This window comes from Notolepis coatsorum (genome assembly GCF_963971535.1).
Source record: "Notolepis coatsorum genome assembly, chromosome: 11".
NCBI classification, from domain to species: domain Eukaryota; kingdom Metazoa; phylum Chordata; class Actinopteri; order Aulopiformes; family Paralepididae; genus Notolepis; species Notolepis coatsorum.
Window position 1 is genome coordinate 112,173,406 of NC_140175.1, and position 25,568 is coordinate 112,198,973.

The 25,568-nt window shown below is 40.7% G+C and overlaps 1 protein-coding gene across 1 annotated transcript in view; it reads left to right on the forward strand.

Annotated features, from left to right (window-relative positions):
* slc2a11l (solute carrier family 2 member 11, like) overlaps nucleotides 1-25,568 on the forward strand; it is a 58,439-nt gene that overhangs the window by 18,677 nt on the left and 14,194 nt on the right. Inside the window, exons 9-11 of the mRNA XM_084325052.1 lie at nucleotides 1,789-1,890; nucleotides 19,534-19,609; nucleotides 20,085-20,212. Of these exons, the coding sequence (XP_084181178.1) occupies nucleotides 1,789-1,890; nucleotides 19,534-19,609; nucleotides 20,085-20,212 (306 nt within the window). The remainder of the gene's footprint in view (nucleotides 1-1,788; nucleotides 1,891-19,533; nucleotides 19,610-20,084; nucleotides 20,213-25,568) is intronic.

Below are 25,568 nucleotides of genomic sequence, written 5' to 3' on the forward strand. Positions count from 1 at the left end.
TCTAGGGCCTCATTTACATCTATACAGTATAGCTTGCATATGCACAAAATAATGCACCTCTGAGAAAATCTTGGGATTTATAAAGAACTAACTTATCTGGTTGTTGAGGTGATGTGAGCAGAGAAGTTCACCCGGTCGTCAAGGACCACACCTAGTCTAAACAAGTAGTCTAGCTCTATAGACCAGTCTAAACAAGTAGTCTAGCTCTATAGACCAGTCTAAACAAGTAGTCTAGCTCTATAGACCAGTCTAAACAAGTAGTCTAGCTCTATAGACCAGTCTAAACAAGTATGCTAGCTCTATAGACCAGTCTAAACAAGTAGTCTAGCTCTATAGACCACCAGTCTAAACAAGTATTCTAGCTCTATAGACCAGTCTAAACAAGTAGTCTAGCTCTATAGACCAGTCTAAACAAGTAGTCTAGCTCTATAGACCAGTCTAAACAAGTAGTCTAGCTCTATAGACCAGTCTAAACAAGTAGTCTAGCTCTATAGACCAGTCTAAACAAGTAGTCTAGCTCTATAGACCAGTCTAAACAAGGAGTCTAGCTCTATAGACCAGTCTAAACTAAGAGTAGTCTAGCTCTATAGACCAGTCTAAACAAGTAGTCTAGCTATATAGACCAGTCTAAACAAGTAGTCTAGCTCTATAGACCAGTCTAAACAAGTAGTCTAGCTCTATAGAGCAGTCTAAACAAGTAGTCTAGCTCTATAGACCAGTCTAAACTAAGAGTCTAGCTCTATAGACCAGTCTAAACAAGTAGTCTAGCTCTATAGACCAGTCTAAACTAAGAGTCTAGCTATATAGACCAGTCTAAACAAGTAGTCTAGTTCTATAGACCAGTCTAAACAAGTAGTCTAGCTCTATAGACCAGTCTAAACTAAGAGTCTAGTTCTATAGACCAGTCTAAACAAGTAGTCTAGCTCTATAGACCAGTCTAAACTAAGAGTCTAGTTCTATAGACCAGTCTAAACAAGTAGTCTAGCTCTATAGACCAGTCTAAACAAGTAGTCTAGCTCTATAGACCAGTCTAAACAAGTAGTCTAGCTCTATAGACCAGTCTAAACAAGTAGTCTAGCTCTATAGACCAGTCTAAACAAGTAGTCTAGCTCTGGAGACCAGTCTAAACTAAGAGTAGTCTAGCTCTATAGACCAGTCTAAACAAGTAGTCTAGCTCTATAGACCAGTCTAAACTAAGAGTCTAGTTCTATAGACCAGTCTAGACTAAGAGTCTAGCTCTATAGACCAGTCTAAACAAGTAGTCTAGCTCTATAGACCAGTCTAAACAAGTAGTCTAGCTCTATAGACCAGTCTAAACTAAGAGTAGTCTAGATCTATAGACCAGTCTAAACAAGTAGTCTAGCTGTATAGACCAGTCTAAACAAGTAGTCTAGCTCTATAGACCAGTCTAAACAAGTAGTCTAGCTCTATAGACCAGTCTAAACAAGTAGTCTAGCTCTATAGACCAGTCTAAACAAGTAGTCTAGCTCTATAGACCAGTCTGTCTGTTGTTGCTGGTGTAGTCAACTCTGAGCTGTCTGATCTTTATAGAATCAGAGGGGGAGGAGCCATAGAGACAATATATCTAGAATCAGAGGGGGAGGAGTCATAGAGACAATATATCTAGAATCAGAGGGGGAGGAGCCATAGAGACAATATATCTAGAATCAGAGGGGGAGGAGCCATAGAGACAATATATCTAGAATCAGAGGGGGCGGAGCCATAGAGACAATCTCTCTAGAATCAGAGGGGGCGTGGCCTCTGAGCTGTGTGTTGTGTGTGTTGTAGTTTCTGGTGATCGAGACGACAGGGAAGAAAGGTCTGATGGTCAGAGGATACCTGGGCATGGCTGCTGCCCTGGGCCTTCTGACCGTCACGCTCTACCTGCAGGTTAGTGCACACACACACACACACACACACACACACACAATTATACTCCCTCCCCCCCCACCCCATGCTCTTTCACCCACCTACACCTACTGTACCCTGACCCCTCCCCTCTGACCCCCAATGACCAAGTGACATGTTTACTTACATGCTATATACAGCTGAGCTCAATCACATGACTCCACCTCATTCAAGGCTATTTTCTGTCCCTGCTGTGTTTTTATCTGTATGTACCTGATGTACCCCCCTTTTTTATCTATACTGTGACCCTACCACCCTATAGATTATAATAGTAATATATACTGTGACCCTACCACCCTATAGATTATAATAATAATATATACTGTGACTCTACCACCCTATAGATTATAATAGTAATATATACTGTGACCCTACCACCCTATAGATTATAATAATAATATATACTGTGACTCTACCATCCTATAGATTATAATAGTAATATATACTGTGACCCTACCACCCTATAGATTATAATAATAATATATACTGTGACCCTACCACCCTATAGATTATAATAGTAATATATACTGTGACCCTGCCACCCTATAGATTATAATAGTAATATATACTGTGACCCTGCCACCCTATAGATTATAATAATAATATATACTGTGACCCTGCCACCCTATAGATTATAATAGTAATATATACTGTGACCCTACCACCCTATAGATTATAATAGTAATATATACTGTGACCCTACCACCCTATAGATTATAATAGTAATATATACTGTGACTCTACCATCCTATAGATTATAATAGTAATATATACGGCTTATAACCTGGGCAGAGAGTCAGGAAATATGGAAGAATACAAGGCTTCAGTCTACACTCTGCGCAAGGCTGTTAAACTTGCTAAGAGGACATATGCTGAGAAACTGGAGACACAAATGGCACAAAACGACACAAGAGGCTTGTGGAGGGGACTGAAGACAATAACTGACTACAAAGTCAGCGCCCCCGCAATGGGGAGCGACGACGCCTCTCTAGCGGACAAACTCAACTCCTTCTACGCTCGGTTCGGTGTAGACAGTGTCGCCGCTAGCCCTCTGGCTAGTGACGTCACTGGCGCACCGGCTGTTGTGGAGGGGGGGGGGCAACCGCGGGGGGGCGGGGGCGCTCTCTCGTTGTCGGAACACAGTGTGAGAAGAGCATTTATGCAGGTGAACACCAGGAAGGCTGCAGGCCCAGATGGTATAACAGGACGCATACTTAAGTCCTGTGCAAACCAGCTTGCCCCGGTGTTCACCGCCATATTTAATCAATCCCTGGCGGAGTCAGTAGTCCCTGCCTGCTTCAAGATGTCTACCATCATCCCTGTACCGAAGAAACCCTCCCCAACATGTCCAAATGATTACAGACCGGTGGCACTCACCTCTGTGGTCATGAAATGTTTCGAGAGGCTGGTCAAGGACCACATTTGTGCCTCTCTCCCCAGTGATATGGACCCTATGCAATTTGCATACAGGACAAACAGGTCCACTGATGACGCGGTCTCCCAGGTACTGCACAGCACTCTCTCCCACCTTGACCGTCAGAAGGGGGGCTATGTGAGACTGTTGTTCATTGACTACAGCTCAGCGTTCAACACCATAGTCCCCACCAGACTGGTGGACAAGCTGATCGAGCTAGGCCTGAGCTCCGCCCTGAGCGCCTGGGTACTGGACTTTCTGAGTGAAAGACCCCAGGCGGTCAGGGTGGGGGGTCAGACCTCCAACACCATCACCCTGAGCATCGGGTCCCCCCAGGGCTGTGTTCTAAGCCCCCTGCTGTACTCACTCTACACACACGACTGTGTGGCCAAGTTCAGCTCCAACTCCATTGTGAAGTTCGCCGACGACACGGTGGTGGTGGGGCTGATCTCGGACAACGACGAGAAGGCCTACCGGGAGGAGGTTGAGGTACTGGAACGTTGGTGCCAGGACAACAGCCTGCTCCTGAACATTGGTAAAACCAAGGAGCTGATCGTGGATTATAGGAGAGGACAGCGGGAGACACACACACCACTGAGGATTAACGGGGCTACCGTGGACAGGGTGAGCAGCTTCAAGTACCTGGGGGTCCACATCTCAGAGGACCTGACATGGTCAACACACATAGGCACAGTAGTAAAGAAAGCGAAGCAGCGCCTCTACCACCTGAGACAGTTAAGGAAGTTCAGAGTATCGGGGAAGATACTCCAGTCCTTCTACTCAGGAGCTGTAGAGAGCATCTTGACCGGAAACATCACTGCCTGGTATGGGAACAGCACGGCACAGGACAAGAAGGCCCTACAGAGTGTGGTGCGCTCAGCCGAGCGTACCACGGGTATTGCGCTACCTCCCCTGCAGGCTCTATACAACAAGAGGTGCAAATCCAGAGCCTGCAGGATAATGAAAGACCCCCACCACCCCAATAACAGCCTGTTCCAGCTGCTGAGGTCAGGCAGACGCCTGCGAATTCTAGAGACTAAGACGGAGAGGCTTAGGCTAAGCTTCTTCCCCCAGGCCATCAGAGCCTTGAACAATGAACATTGAGAGACACAGAAACTGAACTATCCACACACAAGTACATTCACGACACGCACGCTGAGCACGCTCACACACTAGCAGCCACTTTAACACTCATGCCGCACACACGCACACTTATGGCCAGAGGAAAGGCCACTTAAAGTAGTATAACATAAGGAACAGTGTATTGCACTACTAAAGCTAACTAGCATGTCCTATATGCTCTGTAAATACTAATGTACAGATACCGAGATGGCACACCATGTACCTGTTTATTGCACTGTTTTATTGGATTCTATTAATATGTTGTACCACTGTATTTTATTGGATTCTATTATATGTTGTACCACTGTATTGCACATCGTCGCGGGCAAGACCAGCCGCATTTCATTGTATACCTGTATGCCGTGACAATTAAAACTCTTGAATCTTGAATCTTGAATCTATACTGTGACCCTGCCACCCTATAGATTATAATAGTAATATATACTGTGACCCTGCCACCCTATAGATTATAATAGTAATATATACTGTGACTCTACCATCCTATAGATTATAATAGTAATATATACTGTGACCCTGCCACCCTATAGATTATAATAGTAATATATACTGTGACTCTACCACCCTATAGATTATAATAATAATATATACTGTGACTCTACCACCCTATAGATTATAATAGTAATATATACTGTGACCCTACCATCCTATAGATTATAATAGTAATATATACTGTGACTCTACCACCCTATAGATTATAATAGTAATATATACTGTGACTCTACCACCCTATAGATTATAATAGTAATATATACTGTGACTCTACCATCCTATAGATTATAATAATAATATATACTGTGATCCTGCCACCCTATAGATTAATATGGAGTGAAAAATCATCAACGTTCTGAACTTTCAGCAGTAAATTTGCTTGTTCTTTTTTTGCATTGACTCATACACCTTTTTAAAAATCATCTGACATGAAGATGGAACACATTTTTGTTGTTAATATGATTTATATTACTGGTAGTTCATACAAGACATTATCGTCCTCTAAGCCAATCTGCACTTTAACATAATGGGTTGTTTTTATTTCTGTTAGCGCCGCGGATAGAAGAAAGCGGTCTTTAAAGCTGAGTCAATGTTGATGGTTTTGTTGAACATTTGTATTTCACAGGAGAAACTGTATTCAAAGAAAGCTATTAAAATAGTCTTTGAATCTAAATATACTTTCTTTGTGTTGATTTTACATTAATTCCATGATTTTACTCAAGTAAATATCTGTTACAAGTGTCGGTCTTAAGTAGAAAAATGCTATTTTGAATCTAGATTAATTACAGAAAATTGTGAGATTAATTAGTAAAAAAAAAAAAAGTATCTATTGACAGCACTAATTAATATACTGTGATATACTGGGCTGCCGTGACGACGACCCACTGAGAGGCTGCTGGTCAGATGATAGTTACAGTACTGAGAGGCTGCTGGTCAGATGGTAGTTACAGTACTGAGGTGCTGCTGGTCAGATGATAGTTACAGTACTGAGAGGCTGCTGGTCAGATGATAGTTACAGTACTGAGGTGCTGCTGGTCAGATGGTAGTTACAGTACTGAGGTGCTGCTGGTCAGATGATAGTTACAGTACTGAGGTGCTGCTGGTCAGATGATAGTTACAGTACTGAGGTGCTGCTGGTCAGATGATAGTTACAGTACTGAGAGGCTGCTGGTCAGATGATAGTTACAGTACTGAGGTGCTGCTGGTCAGATGATAGTTACAGTACTGAGGTGCTGCTGGTCAGATGATAGTTACAGTACTGAGGTGCTGCTGGTCAGATGATAGTTACAGTACTGAGGTGCTGCTGGTCAGATGGTAGTTACAGTACTGAGGTGCTGCTGGTCAGATGATAGTTACAGTACTGAGGTGCTGCTGGTCAGATGGTAGTTACAGTACTGAGGTGCTGCTGGTCAGATGATAGTTACAGTACTGAGAGGCTGCTGGTCAGATGGTAGTTACAGTACTGAGAGGCTGCTGGTCAGATGGTAGTTACAGTACTGAGGTGCTGCTGGTCAGATGATAGTTACAGTACTGAGGTGCTGCTGGTCAGATGGTAGTTACAGTACTGAGGTGCTGCTGGTCAGATGGTAGTTACAGTACTGAGGTGCTGCTGGTCAGATGATAGTTACAGTACTGAGGTGCTGCTGGTCAGATGGTAGTTACAGTACTGAGGTGCTGCTGGTCAGATGGTAGTTACAGTACTGAGGTGCTGCTGGTCAGATGGTAGTTACAGTACTGAGGTGCTGCTGGTCAGATGATAGTTACAGTACTGAGGTGCTGCTGGTCAGATGATAGTTACAGTACTGAGGTGCTGCTGGTCAGATGATAGTTACAGTACTGAGGTGCTGCTGGTCAGATGATAGTTACAGTACCTCACTGAGAGGCTGCTGGTCAGATGATCTCCTTGGTAGCAGTAGAAGTTGGAGAGGATTCTGGGAGGTAGGCAGGCGCTCCTCAGCCTCCTCAGCAGGAGGAGGCGCTGTTGGGCCTTCTTTCATATGGAAGCGGGTATTGGCTGTTCAGGACATAGATATATATATATATAACTAGATGGTGGAGGCGGAGTCTCCAGCGTAGTTCACCAGCGGCCATCTTGTCACAGTCAACTGTCGGAACAAAAATACTCTTAACTCGCTGAAATCTTGACGGATTTACAAGCGGTTTGGTTTATTACAAACGTTATTAACGTGGCTATGATGCTTGGACATGTTGAAATAATTTTCATATGAAAGTCCATTATAGGTATGCAGTATGATAACTACATCTCTGGCGTTTATAACAAACCAAACCGTTTGAGAATCGGTCCAAGCTATGGTTATTTCAATAGTACATGCACCAATGCACCATAGACATTGATTCATGTTATGAGTGGGCGTGCTGCCTGTGGCAAGATGGCCGCCATGTGGCAACGTCGGTCTCCATTGGCCAGCAGCGCGGGTGAGTCATCTAGCCTTTATGTATGTTGTCTATGGTTCAGGAGAGGTCCCCGCTGATGTGGACAATACACTTGAGTCTGCTCGGGACACCATTGATGTAAACGGGGGAGTGGCTGCCACTTTTGGACCTCCTGAAGTCCACGATGAGCGTCCTCGTCCTCGTGCACGTTGAGGACACGGTGGTTGGAGGATCCCGTCCCTGTAGGCCACCTCGTCGTCGTTGGTGATTCGGCCGCCCCCACAACATTGGTGTTCATTTGCAAACTTAACTATTACGTTTGAGTGGTGAATTGGCTGGCAGTCGTGGATAAAGAGGGAGAAGAGGAGGGGGGCTCAGAACACAGCCCTGAGGGACACCTGAGCTATAGTCTATGAACGGCATCCAGATGTATGTGTTTTTGTCTTCCAGATGGGTCAGGTGCAGGGCGGGGTAGAGTGTGGAGAGATCGTGTCGTTGACGTGGGCCGGAACCACTCTCAAAGCACTTCACAGCGATGAGAGCGCTGTCCACCGGTAGTCCTTCAGATGTGTGGGTGGGACGGTGGATGATGATCGAGGTGGTCTTGAAGCATTGTGGGGACTATGGACTGGTTGACAGTGAGTGAGGGGTTGAATATAGAAGTGAGTCAGTATTATCCTTATCCTAAGCGGGCAACACATATTTTTAGCTCATCGGGGAGGAAGGCATTGTGGTTAGTAGGCTCATTGTTGGAGCTTATAGTCTGAATGCCTTGCCACATGCGCCATGCATCGGAATTGTTGTTGTTGGTCCTCTATTTGTAGAGTATAGTGTTGACTTTGGCTGTTCTGATGCCCTTTTTGAGGCTAGTGCTGGCTGTACTGTAGGCCGCACAGTTTGCACACTGGCTTCCAGCAGCTGTCGGACCTCACTGGTCATCCAGGGTTTCTGGGTTGAAAAGGACCGGAGAGATTTAGTTATTGTGACGCCGGCCTCAGTGCAGAAGTTAATGTAGGATAATAACACAGCAGATCTGTCTGTTCATTCATGCCTTATTTGGGAGCCATGAGTGGCCGAATGGGCAAGAATACTCCAATCGGTGCCGTCAAAAGAGTTCAGAGACTGCTCCCTCTGGCCAGACAGTGACTGTCTTTACTGCTGGCTTGACTCATTTTATGAGGGGTGGTTTGTAAGCTGGGGCCAGAAACAGACAGAGGTGGTCTGACTGTGGTCAGACAGGTGGGCGCAGGGAATAGCTTTATATGAGTCCTTGATATTAGTGTAGAGATTGTCCAAGGTGTTTTTCCCCCTGGGTGGGGTGGGAGACATGTTGATGGAATGTGGGTAATAAAATCACGGCCTATGATGAGTGCTTAGTCTGTTGTCTGCTGATGGCACACTGCAGTTGCACAAGTGCTAGCATGTGTTGTGTGTGGTATATACACAGCGCAGCGGTGACGGTGATGGCATTCATCATAACATATATGACACACATGACATACAGATAGACAGTACTGCTACATCTATGCATTTATGACATATCAGATTTGCAAATACAGTACTGTTTGTGATACAAAAGTGTCCAGAAAAAGAGTGTATATACATTTGACGTAGAAACTGTACATTGTAGGAGGTTGGGTAGGTGGGGTGGGGTTGGGTGGGGGGGGGGGGACTGTACATTGGAGGTGGGTGGGGGACACTGTACAATGTACATTGGAATACTGACAAAGCCATACATGGTCATTTACTGTACAACTGGGTTAGGACATGTGTGGGGGCCAGTTTCGAATTGCAGTCTCCCGTAGTTGTTCTTTGAGAGTGTTTTTGAAAGTGGGTAGTGATTCACATTCCTTTACAGCTTTGGGTAGGGCGTTCCACATTGATGTGGCATAATTGCGAAACGTGTTTAGTCCCTTGTTTGAGACGAATCTGGGTTTAACATGATTTGTGGAGCTCCCTCTGGTGTTGTGATCGTGGTATTCACTGACCTTTGGGAAGTATTTTGACATGTGCATGGGTACCTTGGTCGTGTAGTTTAAGTTTAAGTTTAAGTTTATTTGGATCCCCATTAGCCACAGCAGTGCTGGGGCTATTCTTCCTGGGGTCCATAACACATAAAATACAGTTACAGACTTATACACTCACAACATTTACATGTCATACAGACAATTAAAACAACAATAAAAACCCTTATACACTCATAACATTTACATGTCATACAGACAATTAAAACAACAATAAAAACCCTTATACACTCACAACATTTACATGTCATACAGACAATTAAAACAACAATAAAACCCTAATCAAATTCATAATACAATATAAAAATATATACGCCTTATGAATTCATAATACAATACAATAATACCTACTCATAATTAATTCATAATACAATACAGCATAATATACTATTTAGCTTTTACATACATTATCTATGTTCATATCAGCCAATTATACAATATTTTAATAATATATCCCTATCAGACACATGCCTTTTCATCCATATATACCTATCTCTTTATCAGACACATACATTTTCATTTACGTACACACTATCTATTAGGGAATGTCAATTTCTTTGGTTGAAAATGTTGTTTTACCACGATTTTGAAACGACATTTACTATTCTCCTGCTTAACATGTCTGGGAAGAGAGTTCCATTCCTGCATACCATGGAACATGACAGTTCGCTTCATTGCATTCGACCTCACTTTTGGAAGTGTAAAACCTCGTGCAGAAGCATGTCTGGTGGAATGGTTGTCTGTCAAGACTTATTGATAAATTGTTATATAAAATTGAGGGGATCTTTGTAACAAGAATATTCCTAGTGAATACAAGGAGTGAGCAGAGTAATTTATGTTTGACAAGTAACCAAGTTAAACAACTGTGCATCGCTGCAACATTAGTTCTGTACTCACAGCGAAGCGCTATACGTGCTGCTTTGTTTTGTACCATTTGTAATTTTTTCAGTTTATTCGTCGTTACATTCGACCATACTGCAGGACAATAGTCAAGATTTGACAACCAGAGCTTTAATTACCTGTTTGATAGAATTTAGTGGTAACAAATGAGCACATCTTTTAACAACAGAAATCCCTCTTCCCATTTTCACTACTATATTGTTTATATGGTGTGACCATGACAATTTACTGTCTAATGTTACCCCTAGGAGTTTAGTCTCCTGGACTTGATTAATTACCACATCACTTATCAAAAGTTTCAAGACTGGGTTCGTTCTTAGAGACTGGGTTCGTTCTTAGAGTATGGTTTGAACCGAAAAGTGTATCTTGTAGACCAGGCCCATTGCAAGTTGCTGTACTCTGTCGTCTACTCTAAGCCATCCTAGGTTGTCAAAGTGGGCAGGGGTGAGGTGGGTTCTAGGAGTCAGGTCAAGCAGTAGTCTGACTAGTTTGTTTTGAGATGTTTGTAATTTGGTTTTTAGTGCCTTTGAGGTGCTTTGGTACCATGAGGTGCAAGCATAGTTGTAGTACCCTTGAATGAGTGCTCCTGCCAGAGTCTTCAGGGTATTCTTGTTTCCCAGAGAGGAGATCCGGTACAAGAATCGAGTTCGTTGGTTGACTTTTTTTATTACATTGGATGCCATTTTGTCACAGGAAAGATTAGCCTCTAGGATGGAACCAAGGTAGGTAATTTCATCTTTCCTTGTGACAATATTGTCACCCACTGTAACTGAGAAGCCGTCGGTCTTGCTGAGTTTGTTATTTGAACCGAAGAGAATGGACTCTGTTTTGCCCATGTGTAATGATAGTTTGTTATCAGCGAGCCATATGCAGATTTTGCCTAGTTCCGAGCCGAGGGTTTTTTCAACCTGTAACTTGTTCTTGTCAGAGACCAGCAGGGCTGAGTCGTCCACAAACAGGAACAAGTTGCAGTCACAAGCTGACGACATGTCATTTGCATAAATTAGGAACAGTAGCGGTCCTAGTATACTTCCTTGTGGAACACCACAGCTCACTGGGAGGGGGGGGGATAGGGTACCGTTTACCTCCACCATCTGTTCTCTCCCCTCCAGGTAGGATTGTATCCAGCTCACTGATAGACTATCAAAACCAATTGCTTTTAGCTTGTCAATCAGAATGGTGTGATTGACAGTGTCGAAGGCCTTTTGTAGGTCCAGCATGACCATGCCGCAGTATTTGCCCGCGTCCACCTCTTGTTTGATGTGGTCGTTCAAATAGAGAAGGTATGTGTCAGTGGAGTGGGATGTTCTGAAGCCAGATTGGAATTCGTAGATTAGATTTTTTTTCACAAGGTACTTTTCAACCTGTTCGTATACTATTTTTTCCATGACTTTCGAGATGGATGTAAGGATAGAAACAGGGCGGTAGTTGCCAGGGTCTAATTTGCTGCCCTTTTTGTGCAGGGGTGTTACTCTCGCAATTTTGAAGTTCTTGGGGACGTGTCCCTGTTTTATGGAGAGGTTTATTATGTGTGTGATGACTGGGGTGATGGCGGCTGCTGAGTCTCAGGAATTTGGAGGGGATGTTGTCATGGCCAGTGGCCTTGTTGGAGGGCGCTCAGTTTTTTGAGTACCTCATCTGTAGTTACCATTTCCAGTTCGAAGTCGTCTTTGTGGATGCCTAGGTTCTTGTAGTATGCTACTATGTGTTCTACCCCATAATGCCCTGAGTGGGAGGGTAGTTTGTTTACCAGTGTTGTGGCTATGTTTGTGAAGAAAGTGTTTAAGTAATTGGCTACATCCAGCTTGTCTGTGATGAGCGTGTTGTCCGTCTCTATGTTTATGTTTGAGAACCTGGTTAAGTTTTTTACTGCAGCCTAGTTGATTATTGAGTAATTTCCAAAGTTCACATGGTTTATTTTTGTTTTCCTCAGTTTTGTCATTGATGAAATTAGCAGTTTTGATCATGGAGTTTACGTCATTTCTTAGTTTCTTTCTAGTTTGAGTTCAGTCACGTGGGCTTGGAGTTCACTGCTCGTGCTTTTGGTAAGCTTTGACTGACTTTTACGAAACTCGGAGCATTTTTTGTCTCTGGCTTTCATAGCGGTCAGTATTTCAGTGTGCATCCACGGCTCAGCGCGATTTTTTACCCTGGTGGTTCTTAGGGGGGCCATGTTGTTTAGTATTGATGAACATTTGGTTTTGAAGCCAAGCCATGTTTCTTCAACCAGTGTACCATTGAGTTCATCTGACCAGTCCAGACTCTCCAGTTCGAGGTTAAAGGCCTCGCTAGAGTAGGTTTTGAGGTCTCTAGATGTGACTGTTTTGTGACAGCCAGCCTTTTGCTTTAGCTTTTTGCGGGTACAGAATATCATATAATGATCACTTAACCTGCATGCTATAACCCCTTTATTGGAGATCTTGGACTTGTCGAGGTCAGGATGAGGTCAATGGTAGTCTGAGTTGAATCACACACTCTTGTGGGTTGGGTGATTAGCTGGCTGAGGCCGTGTAGATCACAAAACCTACTGAAGGCCTTGAAGACGGGTGCTGCTTTACGTAGCATGTCCGTGTTCCAGGCCCCAATAAGAATTTTTTCTACGCCCTCCACCCCAGCTAAACACCCATCAAGTGTGTCATAGAAGCCACTGTGTTCTGGCGGTCTATAGATTGTGCCTACTAGTACTGATTTCGCCCTTTAAAATAAGATTTCAATCCAAACAGTTTCAATCTCGTCATGGTTAAGGTCAGTACGGTTGATGAATTTGGTATCTTTGTGAATATACACACAGACGCCACCTCCATACTGGTTTCTATCCCTCCTGACTATTGAATAGTTCTCGATTTCAATATCTGGATCCTGTACAGATGAGTCTAGTTTTGTTTCTGTGAAACACAATATGTTATCCTTACCGTTTAAAAACAAATGTCTGATTTCAGCCAGTTTGGGTCTCAGGCTGTTTGTGTTTAGGTGAAATATATGAAGTCCATTTGTGTTCGTTATAAAAAGAAAGAGTGTAAACTATATAATTACCTCTGAATATAAAGATATAAGGTTTACCACAATGAAATTTAGGTTTGAGTGACATAAACATTTTTTTTTAAATTAAAATATATATATTATATTTCTTTTTTGGATGGAAGAGCCACACATTGACGGGCAAAGATCCACATGCGGCTCGCAAGCCACGGGTTGGCCACCCCTGCGCTAGACGCTTGCAAAGTGCTGTGACTTTCGTCTGTTCCAACGGCCCATATGTGGAATAACGTTCTAATTACATTTTCCTGAAGTAATTTTGAAATTTCAGAAACCGTGCCAGATAAAACGGGTACTTTTTAATTAAGTAATTGAGTGACAAAGCTGGAGCTCGACCGAGTGACGAGGATACATTGATCGAAAATCCCTAGGGGTCATGTGACCCCTTGTCGGCTGTGCTAGTGTTAACTAGACTAACTCATGGTTTTAGCTAGACTAACTTGTGACTTTAATTAGACTAACATGTGGTTTTAACTAGACTAACTCATGATCTTAACTTGACTAATTGGTTTAACTTGACTAACTCATGATCTTAACTTGACTAACTCATTGTTTTAACTAGACTAACTCGTGATCTTAACTAGACTAACTCATGATCTTAATTAGACTAACTCATGATCTTAATTAGTCTAACTCATGATCCTAACTAGACTAACTCATGATCTTAATTAGACTAACTCATGATCTTAACTAGACTAACTCATGATCTTAATTAGTCTAACTCATGATCTTAATTAGTCTAACTCATGATCTTAACTAGACTAACTCATGATCTTAACTAGACTAACTCATGATCTTAATTAGTCTAACTCATGATCTTAACTAGACTAACTCATGATCTTAATTAGACTAACTCATGATCTTAACTAGACTAACTCATGATCTTAATTAGACTAACTCATGATCTTAACTAGACTAACTCATGATCTTAACTAGACTAACTCATGATCTTAACTAGACCAACTCATGATCTTAACTAGACAAACTCATGATCTTAACCAGACTAAATCATGGTTTTAACTAGACTAAATCATGATCTTAACTAGTCTAACTCATGATCTTAACTAGACTAAATCATGATCTTAATTAGTCTAACTCATGATCTTAACTAGACTAACTCATGATCTTAACTAGACTAACTCATGATCTTAACTAGACTAACTCATGATCTTAATTAGACTAACTCTTGATCTTAACTAGACTAACTCATGATCTTAACTAGACTAACTCGTGATCTTAACTAGACTAACTCATGATCTTAACTAGACTAACTCATGATCTTAATTAGTCTAACTCATGATCTTAACTAGACTAACTCATGATCTTAATGAGTCTAACTCATGATCTTAACTAGACTAACTCATGATCTTAATTACTCTAACTCATTATCTTAACTAGACTAACTCATGATCTTAATTACTCTAACTCATGATCTTAACTAGACTAACTCATGATCTTAATTAGTCTAACTCATGATCTTAACTAGACTAACTCATGATCTTAATTAGTCTAACTCATGATCTTAACTAGACTAACTCATGATCTTAATTACTCTAACTCATTATCTTAACTAGACTAACTCATGATCTTAACTAGACTAACTCATGATCTTAACTAGACTAAATCATGATCTTAACTAGACTAACTCATGATCTTAACTAGACTAACTCATGATCTTAACTAGACTAACTCATGATCTTAATTACTCTAACTCATGATCTTAACTAGACTAACTCATGATCTTAATTAGACTAACTCATGATCTTAACTAGACTAACTCATGATCTTAACTAGACTAACTCATGATCTTAACTAGTCTAACTCATTATCTTAATTCCTCTAACTCATGATCTTAACTAGACTAACTCATGATCTTAACTAGACTAACTCATGATCTTAATTAGTCTAACTCATGATCTTAACTAGACTAACTCATGATCTGAATTACTCTAACTCATGATCTTAACTAGACTAACTCATGATCTTAACTAGACTAACTCATGATCTTAACTAGACTAACTCATGATCTTAATTAGACTAACTCATGATCTTAATTAGACTAACTCATGATCTTAACTAACTCATGATCTTAATTACTCTAACTTATGATCTTAACTAGACTAACTCATGATCTTAATTAGACTAACTCATGATCTTAACTAGACTAACTCATGATCTTAATTAGACTAACTCATGATCTTAACTAGACTAACTCATGATCTTAACTAGACTAACTCATGATCTTAACTAGACCAACTCATGATCTTAACTAGACAAACTCATGATCTTAACCAGACTAAATCATGGTTTTAACTAGACTAACTCATGATCTTAACTAGTCTAACTCATGATCTTAACTAGACTAAATCATGATCTTAATTAGTCTAACTCATGATCTTAACTAGACTAACTCATGATCTTAACTAGACTAACTCATGATCTTAACTAGACTAACTCATGATCTTAATTAGACTAACTCATGATCTTAACTAGACTAACTCATGATCTTAACTAGACTAACTCGTGATCTTAACTAGACTAACTCATGATCTTAACTAGACTAACTCATGATCTTAATGAGTCTAACTCATGATCTTAACTAGACTAACTCATGATCTTAATTACTCTAACTCATTATCTTAACTAGACTAACTCATGATCTTAATTACTCTAACTCATGATCTTAACTAGACTAACTCATGATCTTAATTAGTCTAACTCATGATCTTAACTAGACTAACTCATGATCTTAATTAGTCTAACTCATGATCTTAACTAGACTAACTCATGATCTTAATTACTCTAACTCATTATCTTAACTAGACTAACTCATGATCTTAACTAGACTAACTCATGATCTTAACTAGACTAAATCATGATCTTAACTAGACTAACTCATGATCTTAATTACTCTAACTCATTATCTTAACTAGACTAACTCATGATCTTAACTAGACTAACTCATGATCTTAACTAGACTAAATCATGATCTTAACTAGACTAACTCATGATCTTAACTAGTCTAACTAATTATCTTAATTACTCTAACTCATGATCTTAACTAGACTAACTCATGATCTTAACTAGACTAACTCATGATCTTAACTAGACTAACTCATGATCTTAATTAGACTAACTCATGATCTTAATTAGACTAACTCATGATCTTAACTAACTCATGATCTTAATTACTCTAACTCATGATCTTAACTAGACTAACTCATGATCTTAATTAGACTAACTCATGATCTTAATTACTCTAACTCATGATCTTAACTAGACTAACCCATGATCTTAATTAGACTAACTCATGATCTTAACTAGACTAACTCATGATCTTAACTAGACTAACTCATGATCTTAATTAGACTAACTCATGATCTTAACTAGACTAACTCATGATCTTAACTAGACTAACTCGTGATCTTAATTACTCTAACTCATGATCTTAACTAGACTAACTCATGATCTTAACTAGACTAACTCATGATCTTAACTAGACTAACTCATGCTCTTAACTAGACTAACTCATGCTCTTAACTAGACTAACTCATGATCTTAACTAGTCTAACTCATGATCTTAACTAGTCTAACTCATGATCTTAACTAGACTAACTCATGATCTTAATTAGACTAACTCATGATCTTAACTAGTCTAACTCATGATCTTAATTAGTCTAACTCATGATCTTAACTAGACTAACTCATGATCTTAACTAGACTAACTCATGCTCTTAACTAGACTAACTCATGCTCTTAACTAGACTAACTCATGATCTTAACTAGTCTAACTCATGATCTTAATTAGTCTAACTCATGATCTTAACTAGACTAACTCATGATCTTAATTAGACTAACTCATGATCTTACCTAGACTAACTCATGATCTTAACTAGTCTAATTCATGATCTTAACTAGACTAACTCATGATCTTAACTAGTCTAACTCATGATCTTAACTAGACTAACGCATGATCTTAACTAGTCTAACTCATGATCTTAACTAGACTAACTTATGATCTTAACTAGTCTCACTCATGATCTTAACTAGACTAACTCATGATCTTAACTAGTCTAACTCATGATCTTAACTAGTCTAACTCATGATCTTAACTAGACTAACTCATGATCTTAATTAGACTAACTCATGATCTTAACTAGTCTAACTCATGATCTTAATTAGTCTAACTCATGATCTTAACTAGACTAACTCATGATCTTAACTAGACTAACTCATGCTCTTAACTAGACTAACTCATGATCTTAACTAGACTAACGCATGATCTTAATTAGTCTAACTCATGATCTTAACTAGACTAACTCATGATCTTAATTAGTCTAACTCATGATCTTAACTAGACTAACTCATGATCTTAATTACTCTAACTCATTATCTTAACTAGACTAACTCATGATCTTAACTAGACTAACTCATGATCTTAACTAGACTAAATCATGATCTTAACTAGACTAACTCATGATCTTAACTAGACTAACTCATGATCTTAACTAGACTAACTCATGATCTTAATTACTCTAACTCATGATCTTAACTAGACTAACTCATGATCTTAATTAGACTAACTCATGATCTTAACTAGACTAACTCATGATCTTAACTAGACTAACTCATGATCTTAACTAGTCTAACTCATTATCTTAATTCCTCTAACTCATGATCTTAACTAGACTAACTCATGATCTTAACTAGACTAACTCATGATCTTAATTAGTCTAACTCATGATCTTAACTAGACTAACTCATGATCTTAATTACTCTAACTCATTATCTTAACTAGACTAACTCATGATCTTAACTAGACTAACTCATGATCTTAACTAGACTAAATCATGATCTTAACTAGACTAACTCATGATCTTAATTACTCTAACTCATGATCTTAACTAGACTAACTCATGATCTTAATTAGACTAACTCGTGATCTTAACTAGACTAACTCATGATCTTAACTAGACTAACTCATGATCTTAACTAGTCTAACTAATTATCTTAATTCCTCTAACTCATGATCTTAACTAGACTAACTCATGATCTTAACTAGACTAACTCATGATCTTAACTAGACTAACTCATGATCTTAATTAGACTAACTCATGATCTTAACTAACTCATGATCTTAATTACTCTAACTCATGATCTTAACTAGACTAACTCATGATCTTAATTAGACTAACTCATGATCTTAATTACTCTAACTCATGATCTTAACTAGACTAACTCATGATCTTAATTAGACTAACTCATGATCTTAACTAGACTAACTCATGATCTTAACTAGACTAACTCATGATCTTAATTAGACTAACTCATGATCTTAACTAGACTAACTCATGATCTTAACTAGACTAACTCGTGATCTTAATTACTCTAACTCATGATCTTAACTAGACTAACTCATGATCTTAACTAGACTAACTCATGATCTTAACTAGACTAACTCATGCTCTTAACTAGACTAACTCATGCTCTTAACTAGACTAACTCATGATCTTAACTAGTCTAACTCATGATCTTAACTAGTCTAACTCATGATCTTAACTAGACTAACTCATGATCTTAATTAGACTAACTCATGATCTTAACTAGTCTAACTCATGATCTTAATTAGTCTAACTCATGATCTTAACTAGACTAACTCATGATCTTAACTAGACTAACTCATGCTCTTAACTAGACTAACTCATGCTCTTAACTAGACTAACTCATGATCTTAACTAGTCTAACTCATGATCTTAATTAGTCTAACTCATGATCTTAACTAGACTAACTCATGATCTTAATTAGACTAACTCATGATCTTACCTAGACTAACTCATGATCTTAACTAGTCTAATTCATGATCTTAACTAGACTAACTCATGATCTTAACTAGTCTAACTCATGATCTTAACTAGACTAACGCATGATCTTAACTAGTCTAACTCATGATCTTAACTAGACTAACTTATGATCTTAACTAGTCTCACTCATGATCTTAACTAGACTAACTCATGATCTTAACTAGACTAACTCATGATCTTAACTAGACTAAATCATGGTCTTAACTAGACTAAATCATGGTTTTAACTAGACCAACTCATTGTTTTAACTAGACTAACTCGTGATCTTAACTAGACTAACTAATGGTTTTAAGTAGACTAACTCATTGTTTTACTAGACTAGACTAACTCGATGACTAACGTGTGGTCTGTGTGTTGAGTTCAGAAGCAGGTGGTCTGGATGCCGTACTGCAGCATGGTCCTCATCTTCGTCTTTATCTTCCTCTTCTCCAGCGGACCAGGTGAGTCAGAGCCTCCAGTATGTTGTCACAGCATCTCTAACTCTAACATCAGAGCCTCCAGTATGTTGTCACAGCATCTCTAACTCTAACATCAGAGCCTCCAGTATGTTGTCACAGCATCTCTAACTCTAACATCAGAGCCTCCAGTATGTTGTCACAGCATCTCTAACTCTAACATCAGAGCCTCCAGTATGTTGTCACAGCATCTCTAACTCTAACATCAGAGCCTCCAGTATGTTGTCACAGCATCTCTAACTCTAACATCAGAGCCTCCAGTATGTTCTCACAGCATCTCTAACTCTAACATCAGAGCCTCCAGTATGTTGTCACAACATCTCTAACTCTAACATCAGCTGAGTTAGTTCTGACTGTCTACAGCTGGAGTGACGGAGAGATCTTCAGCAAGTGTTTTAAAGCTGGTATTAGTTGAGTTAGTTCTGTTGTTGTTGTTGTTGTTGTTGTTGTTGTTGTGCAGCTGGAGTGACAGCTCCTCTCCCAGGAGAGATCTTCAGCCAGTGTTTTAAAGCTGCCGGCTTCACAGTCGCCTGCACCATCAACTGGACCGGGCTGTTCCTGCTGGGGATGCTGTTCCCTCTCATAGTGGTGAGTAGATCAAACACTCATCATCATCATCATCATCATCATCATCATCATCATCATCATTATCATTATCATTATCATTATCAAAATCAAATCAAATTTATTTGTAAGGCCCGACAACATGGGACGTACACGTCTTCTTTAAAGGATAACTCCAACATTTTGGGAAATTAGCTTATTTAACATCTTCCCTGGAGTTAGACAAGAAGATGCATACCTTTTTTGTCTCTGTGCGTGCATTTTAGCTTTGGGAATAGATGCTCCGTTAGCATAGCTTAGCTTCATCACTGGAAGTGAGGCAGGACAGTAGCCTTACAGTGCCTTACAGTGTATTGCAAGGTCTGACATTGACCAAACTTGATATGCATGACCTTGGTGGGCTCTAGGTCAACTCCTGAAAAGGGGGTCAATGTCAGACTTTGCAATCAAAAGTTAGGGGGCTAATAACCCTTGCCATAATTTCAGTGCGCCCCTAACTTTTGATTGCAAGGTCTGACATTGACCCCCTTTTCAGGAGTTGACCTAGAGCCCACCAAGGTCATGCATATCAAGTTTGGTCAATGTCAGACCTTGCAATACACTGTAAGGCACTGTAAGGCTACTGTCCTGCCTCACTTCCAGTGATGAAGCTAAGCTATGCTAACGGAGCATCTATTCCCAAAGCTAAAATGCACGCACAGAGACAAAAAAGGTATGCATCTTCTTGTCTAACTCCAGGGAAGATGTTAAATAAGCTAATTTCCCAAAATAGTGGAGTTATCCTTTAAACAAGTCAAGAAGAAACATCACAATAATTCAAGAACAAAACAAGGACACCATAAGGTCCACATTTATTATTATTTTTTAATAAATGCAACACTCCCAGACATACCCCACGCGAAGGTAAGGAAAAACTCACTAAAACCTAGCAATAGGAAAAAATGCACCACAGGCAATGTGGAGGAGAGAAACCTTAGAAGGGCCGTTCAAGGGGGGATCTCCCTTCTTAGATGTCGGTGATAGTAGTGTTGCAGTAAAACAGGCGAACAGTTGGTAAGCATGCACTCATGATGATCATCATCGTCATCGTCATCATCGTCATCATCATCATCATCATCATCATCATCATCAGGGTTATGCTGCCAGAGTGACACACCAAATCTACACAGGGAATAGAGAAAAACTCCAGGGCCCTCATTTATCAACAATGCTTAGAAAGTGTTCTATTTTCGTTCTTAAGCACAGAAAATCGGGATTTATCAAAGGTGCGTGCACAGGTCGTACGCACACTCTGTATTGATAAATACCATTTGTTCTTACCGTTAATGTCGTGCATGATTATCCATATATGATCATGAAACACCCCCATGGAATGTAGAATAATGGACTAAGCGGACTTGAAACTTCACTGAGAGCGAGTCCTCCGTGATCAATCTCGCTGTCCGTGAAGTTTCAACGGAGGTCATCTATTCTAACCAACACATTGAAGCTAGAAAGCATTTAGTTGTGACCAATCTTATTTGGTAACATGACACACAGAATAATAGTATTTAGCGTTTTATTTAAAAAAATATTTAATCGTATGATTATAGATATTTTTTGAGAATAAATAAATCCAATGAAGGCGTCAAGTTCACAGACAACTCCGCTGAGGAGGAGGGAGCGTGTAGACTATCTTCGGTGCCAAGGATGTTGACTGACCCAGTCCTGCTACAGAACCAGCACATTGACAGAAATAAATGACAAGCTGACCCGACATTAAGCACTGTAATGACTGAAATGAAATCAATTTCAGCAGGCCAACTCTGCGCTCTACAATGCCTATTGTGCGCTCGTGATCCCGTGGTTTTGGTCAGAGTCATTATGGCTTCAGTGGATAACCCTGATCTGCATTTAAGTGATGTTTTAATTATAGATTCCCCAGTAATAACATTACAATTGAATTAAATACAATTAGGCCTGAATGAGTCGTGTTCCTCCCAGCCACCGGCAACGACATTATCAGCCAAAATGCCCATCGCAGATTATCTGTACATTGACTGAGTGGAATCCCGTTCACATTACTGGATTTGTTTATTGATGGCGCTTTGAAAGCTACATGGGTACAGTCTATCTCCGATGATGTTGGGTAACCTGGAGTAAAATCCTCTCTTGGCCTCCTGTTATTGATATATGGATATTGTATGTAGTTGGGGGGGTTGGGGAAATTACGACATCGACATCCAACACTGCGTTTTGGGTCTCAAATTGCGGTACAAAGCAAAAGTGAAAGACGGCTGGCTTGACTGCAGTTCCAATTTGGGTCTCAAATTGCGGTACAAATCAAGGAGAATGTGTCTCGGGTAGCGGACTATCGCTATTTTACAATGAACTATAGTGAATTACGGGTCATACAGAACACGTCATTGTTGAAACTAATGCATGAAACTAATGAAAGCATAATGCAGTCTTCATATTCTACCGCTGGGCGCCAGGTACGCATGGTCAGAGCTGTGCGTATATATACGCACAAAGTCAAGCACACGTTCAAATTGATAAATCCCATTTGCTTAGAAATGATCGTACGCACGGGTTACGCACATATCTGTGCGTACGCACCATTGATAAATGAGGGCCCAGGAGTAAAAGATTTACAAAAACCACCGGAGCACAAAAGTTCACCAGAAATACGGAAAGTTCACCACTGGGTACTAGGCCTGTCCCCGACTAATGATTTCTAAACTATTCGACTAGTCGAGGTCAGCCATACTGGGTACTAATTATCTGGCACTGAAGTGGAGATCAAATCAGGGTTTTATTGTCTGGGAATTTGGATGAGATGAGGTGTGCCACCTGGTCAGCCACGCCCCCTGTCACACTGTAGGGGAGGAGCTAACAGAGGAGGGAGGGGGAAGCAGCCACGCCCCCTGTCATGCTGTAGGGGAGGAGCTAACAGAGGAGGGAGGGGGAAGCAGCCATGCCCCCTGTCATGCTGTAGGGGAGGAGCTAACAGAGGAGGGAGGGGGAAGCAGCCACGCCCCCTGTCATGCTGTAGGGGAGGAGCTAACAGAGGAGGGAGGGGGAAGCCGGTGTGCCATGCCCCCTGTCATGATGTAGGGGAGGAGCTAACAGAGGAGGGAGGGGGAAGCAACCACGCCCCCTGTCATGCTGTAGGGGAGGAGCTAACAGAGGAGGGAGGTGGAAGCAGCCACGCCCCCTGTCATGCTGTAGGGGAGGAGCTAACAGAGGAGGGAGGTGGAAGCAGCCACGCCCCCTGTCATGCTGTAGGGGAGGAGCTAACAGAGGAGGGAGGTGGAAGCAGCCACGCCCCCTGTCATGCTGTAGGGGAGGAGCTAACAGAGGAGGGAGGGGGAAGCAGCCACGCCCCCTGTCATGCTGTAGGGGAGGAGCTAACAGAGGAGGGAGGGGGAAACACAAAGGAACAAAACTACAATCATCACAATTATTACCATTATCATCATCACCGTCATCATCATCATCATCATCATTATTACTACTAGCATTTTGCAGAACAAAGGGTGAGATATTTGATATTTGGTATGGGGTATGAATAGTGTGTGTGTGTGTGTGTGTGTGTGTGTGTGTGTGTGTGTGTGTGTGTGTGTGTGTGTGTGTGTGTGTGTGTGTGTGTGTGTGTGTGTGTGTGTGTGTGTGTGTGTGTGTGTGTGTGTGTGTGTGTGTGTGTGTGTGTGTGTGTGTGTGTGTGTGTGTGTGTGTGTGTGTGTGTGTGTGTGTGTGTGTGTGTGTGTGTGCGCGCGCGCGCGTGTCTTCCCCAAAAGGAAGGCCAAGCAGTTAGCCAGGTACTGCTCAGTATCAGCTATTATAGGAAGCCGCTCAATTTGGAGGAGGCGCTGTTACCTTTACCCATGATTCTGCCGCCCATGCACCTTGTACCTGACTGTTCTTCATGATTTTCTGATTGCACTCGCATTGTTTATGTCCTTTGTATGAGGCCTCCTTGTACTTCTGTTCATGTGGACATAAATAAACATTTCAAGTGTGTGTGTGAGATGAGATAATACTTTATTGTGTGTGTGGGTGTGTGTGGGTGTGTGGGTGGGTGGGTGGGTGGGTGGGCTGGGCTCTGCTTTACTGTGTTTGAACTTGATAGCAGAGACACACCTGCACACTAGTCCTTACTACTACAGGACCTCTGTCTCTCTCTCCCTATCTCTTCTCACTCTTCAACCCAATGGGCCAAAGAGAAAAGTCACACATAAACAATAGAACTATAGATAAATAATAAATTGTGTGTATTGAGTCAAAGATAAGACATAATAAAATGCATAATAATAACACTAGTTATTTCAGTATTATATAGTTCAGTATTATATAGTTATATACACAGTATAGAAGTAATATACTGGGTTCTGGAATAGTCATATTTCCTCATTTGTTCCATTTCAGGTATTTCCCTCATGGTTAAGATGGATTTGCTGTTCTAAATATGCTCTTAGTATGAATCTAAGTCTGACTCGATCAAATGTCTCCAGAATTTAATTGTTATTGTTAAGTTCTGATCTGGATCCAAAGTCTGGACAGATTCTATGGACTGTTTTTACAGAACTCAAGGTTTACTTTTTCATTTGAGTTTGAGTCTCAGCACTTTCTTTTTTAATGAATGGACCCAAACTTCACTTCCCATAAAAAGGATTGGTTCAATAAACCCTTTATAATCATAAATAATACTTTGGAAAATTTTAAGCCAAATCTTTATCAGGGGGTTTAATTTGAATAGGAATTTTTCTAATACTGTAATAGGCTCTAAAGCAGCTCCAGCTTTACCTGCCAAGGCTCTCACAGCGCTGACAGAATGTCCTGGAGCTGCCTGTCGGGCCTCAGGACCTACACTGGGCTGTAGTGCTCAATACTGTGTCTACTAACATACTGTACACTGGGCTGTAGTGCTCAATACTGTGTCTACTAACATACTGTACACTGGGCTGTAGTGCTCAATACTGTGTCTACTAACATACTGTACACTGGGCTGTAGTGCTCAATACTGTGTCTACTGACATACTGTACACTGGGCTGTAGTGCTCAATACTGTGTCTACTAACATACTGTACACTGGGCTGTAGTGCTCAATACTGTGTCTACTAACATACTGTACACTGGGCTGTAGTGCTCAATACTGTGTCTACTGACATACTGTACACTGGGCTGTAGTGCTCAATACTGTGTCTACTAACATACTGTACACTGGGCTGTAGTGCTCAATACTGTGTCTACTGACATACTGTACACTGACGCTTTTAGTTTGTGATCTGGCCTCTTGCCTCTGTGTGTGAGTGTGTGTCTCTCTCTCTCTCTGTGTCTCTCTCTTTCTGTGTGTGTGTCTCTCTCTCTCTCTCTCTGTGTGTGTCTCTCTCTCTCTCTC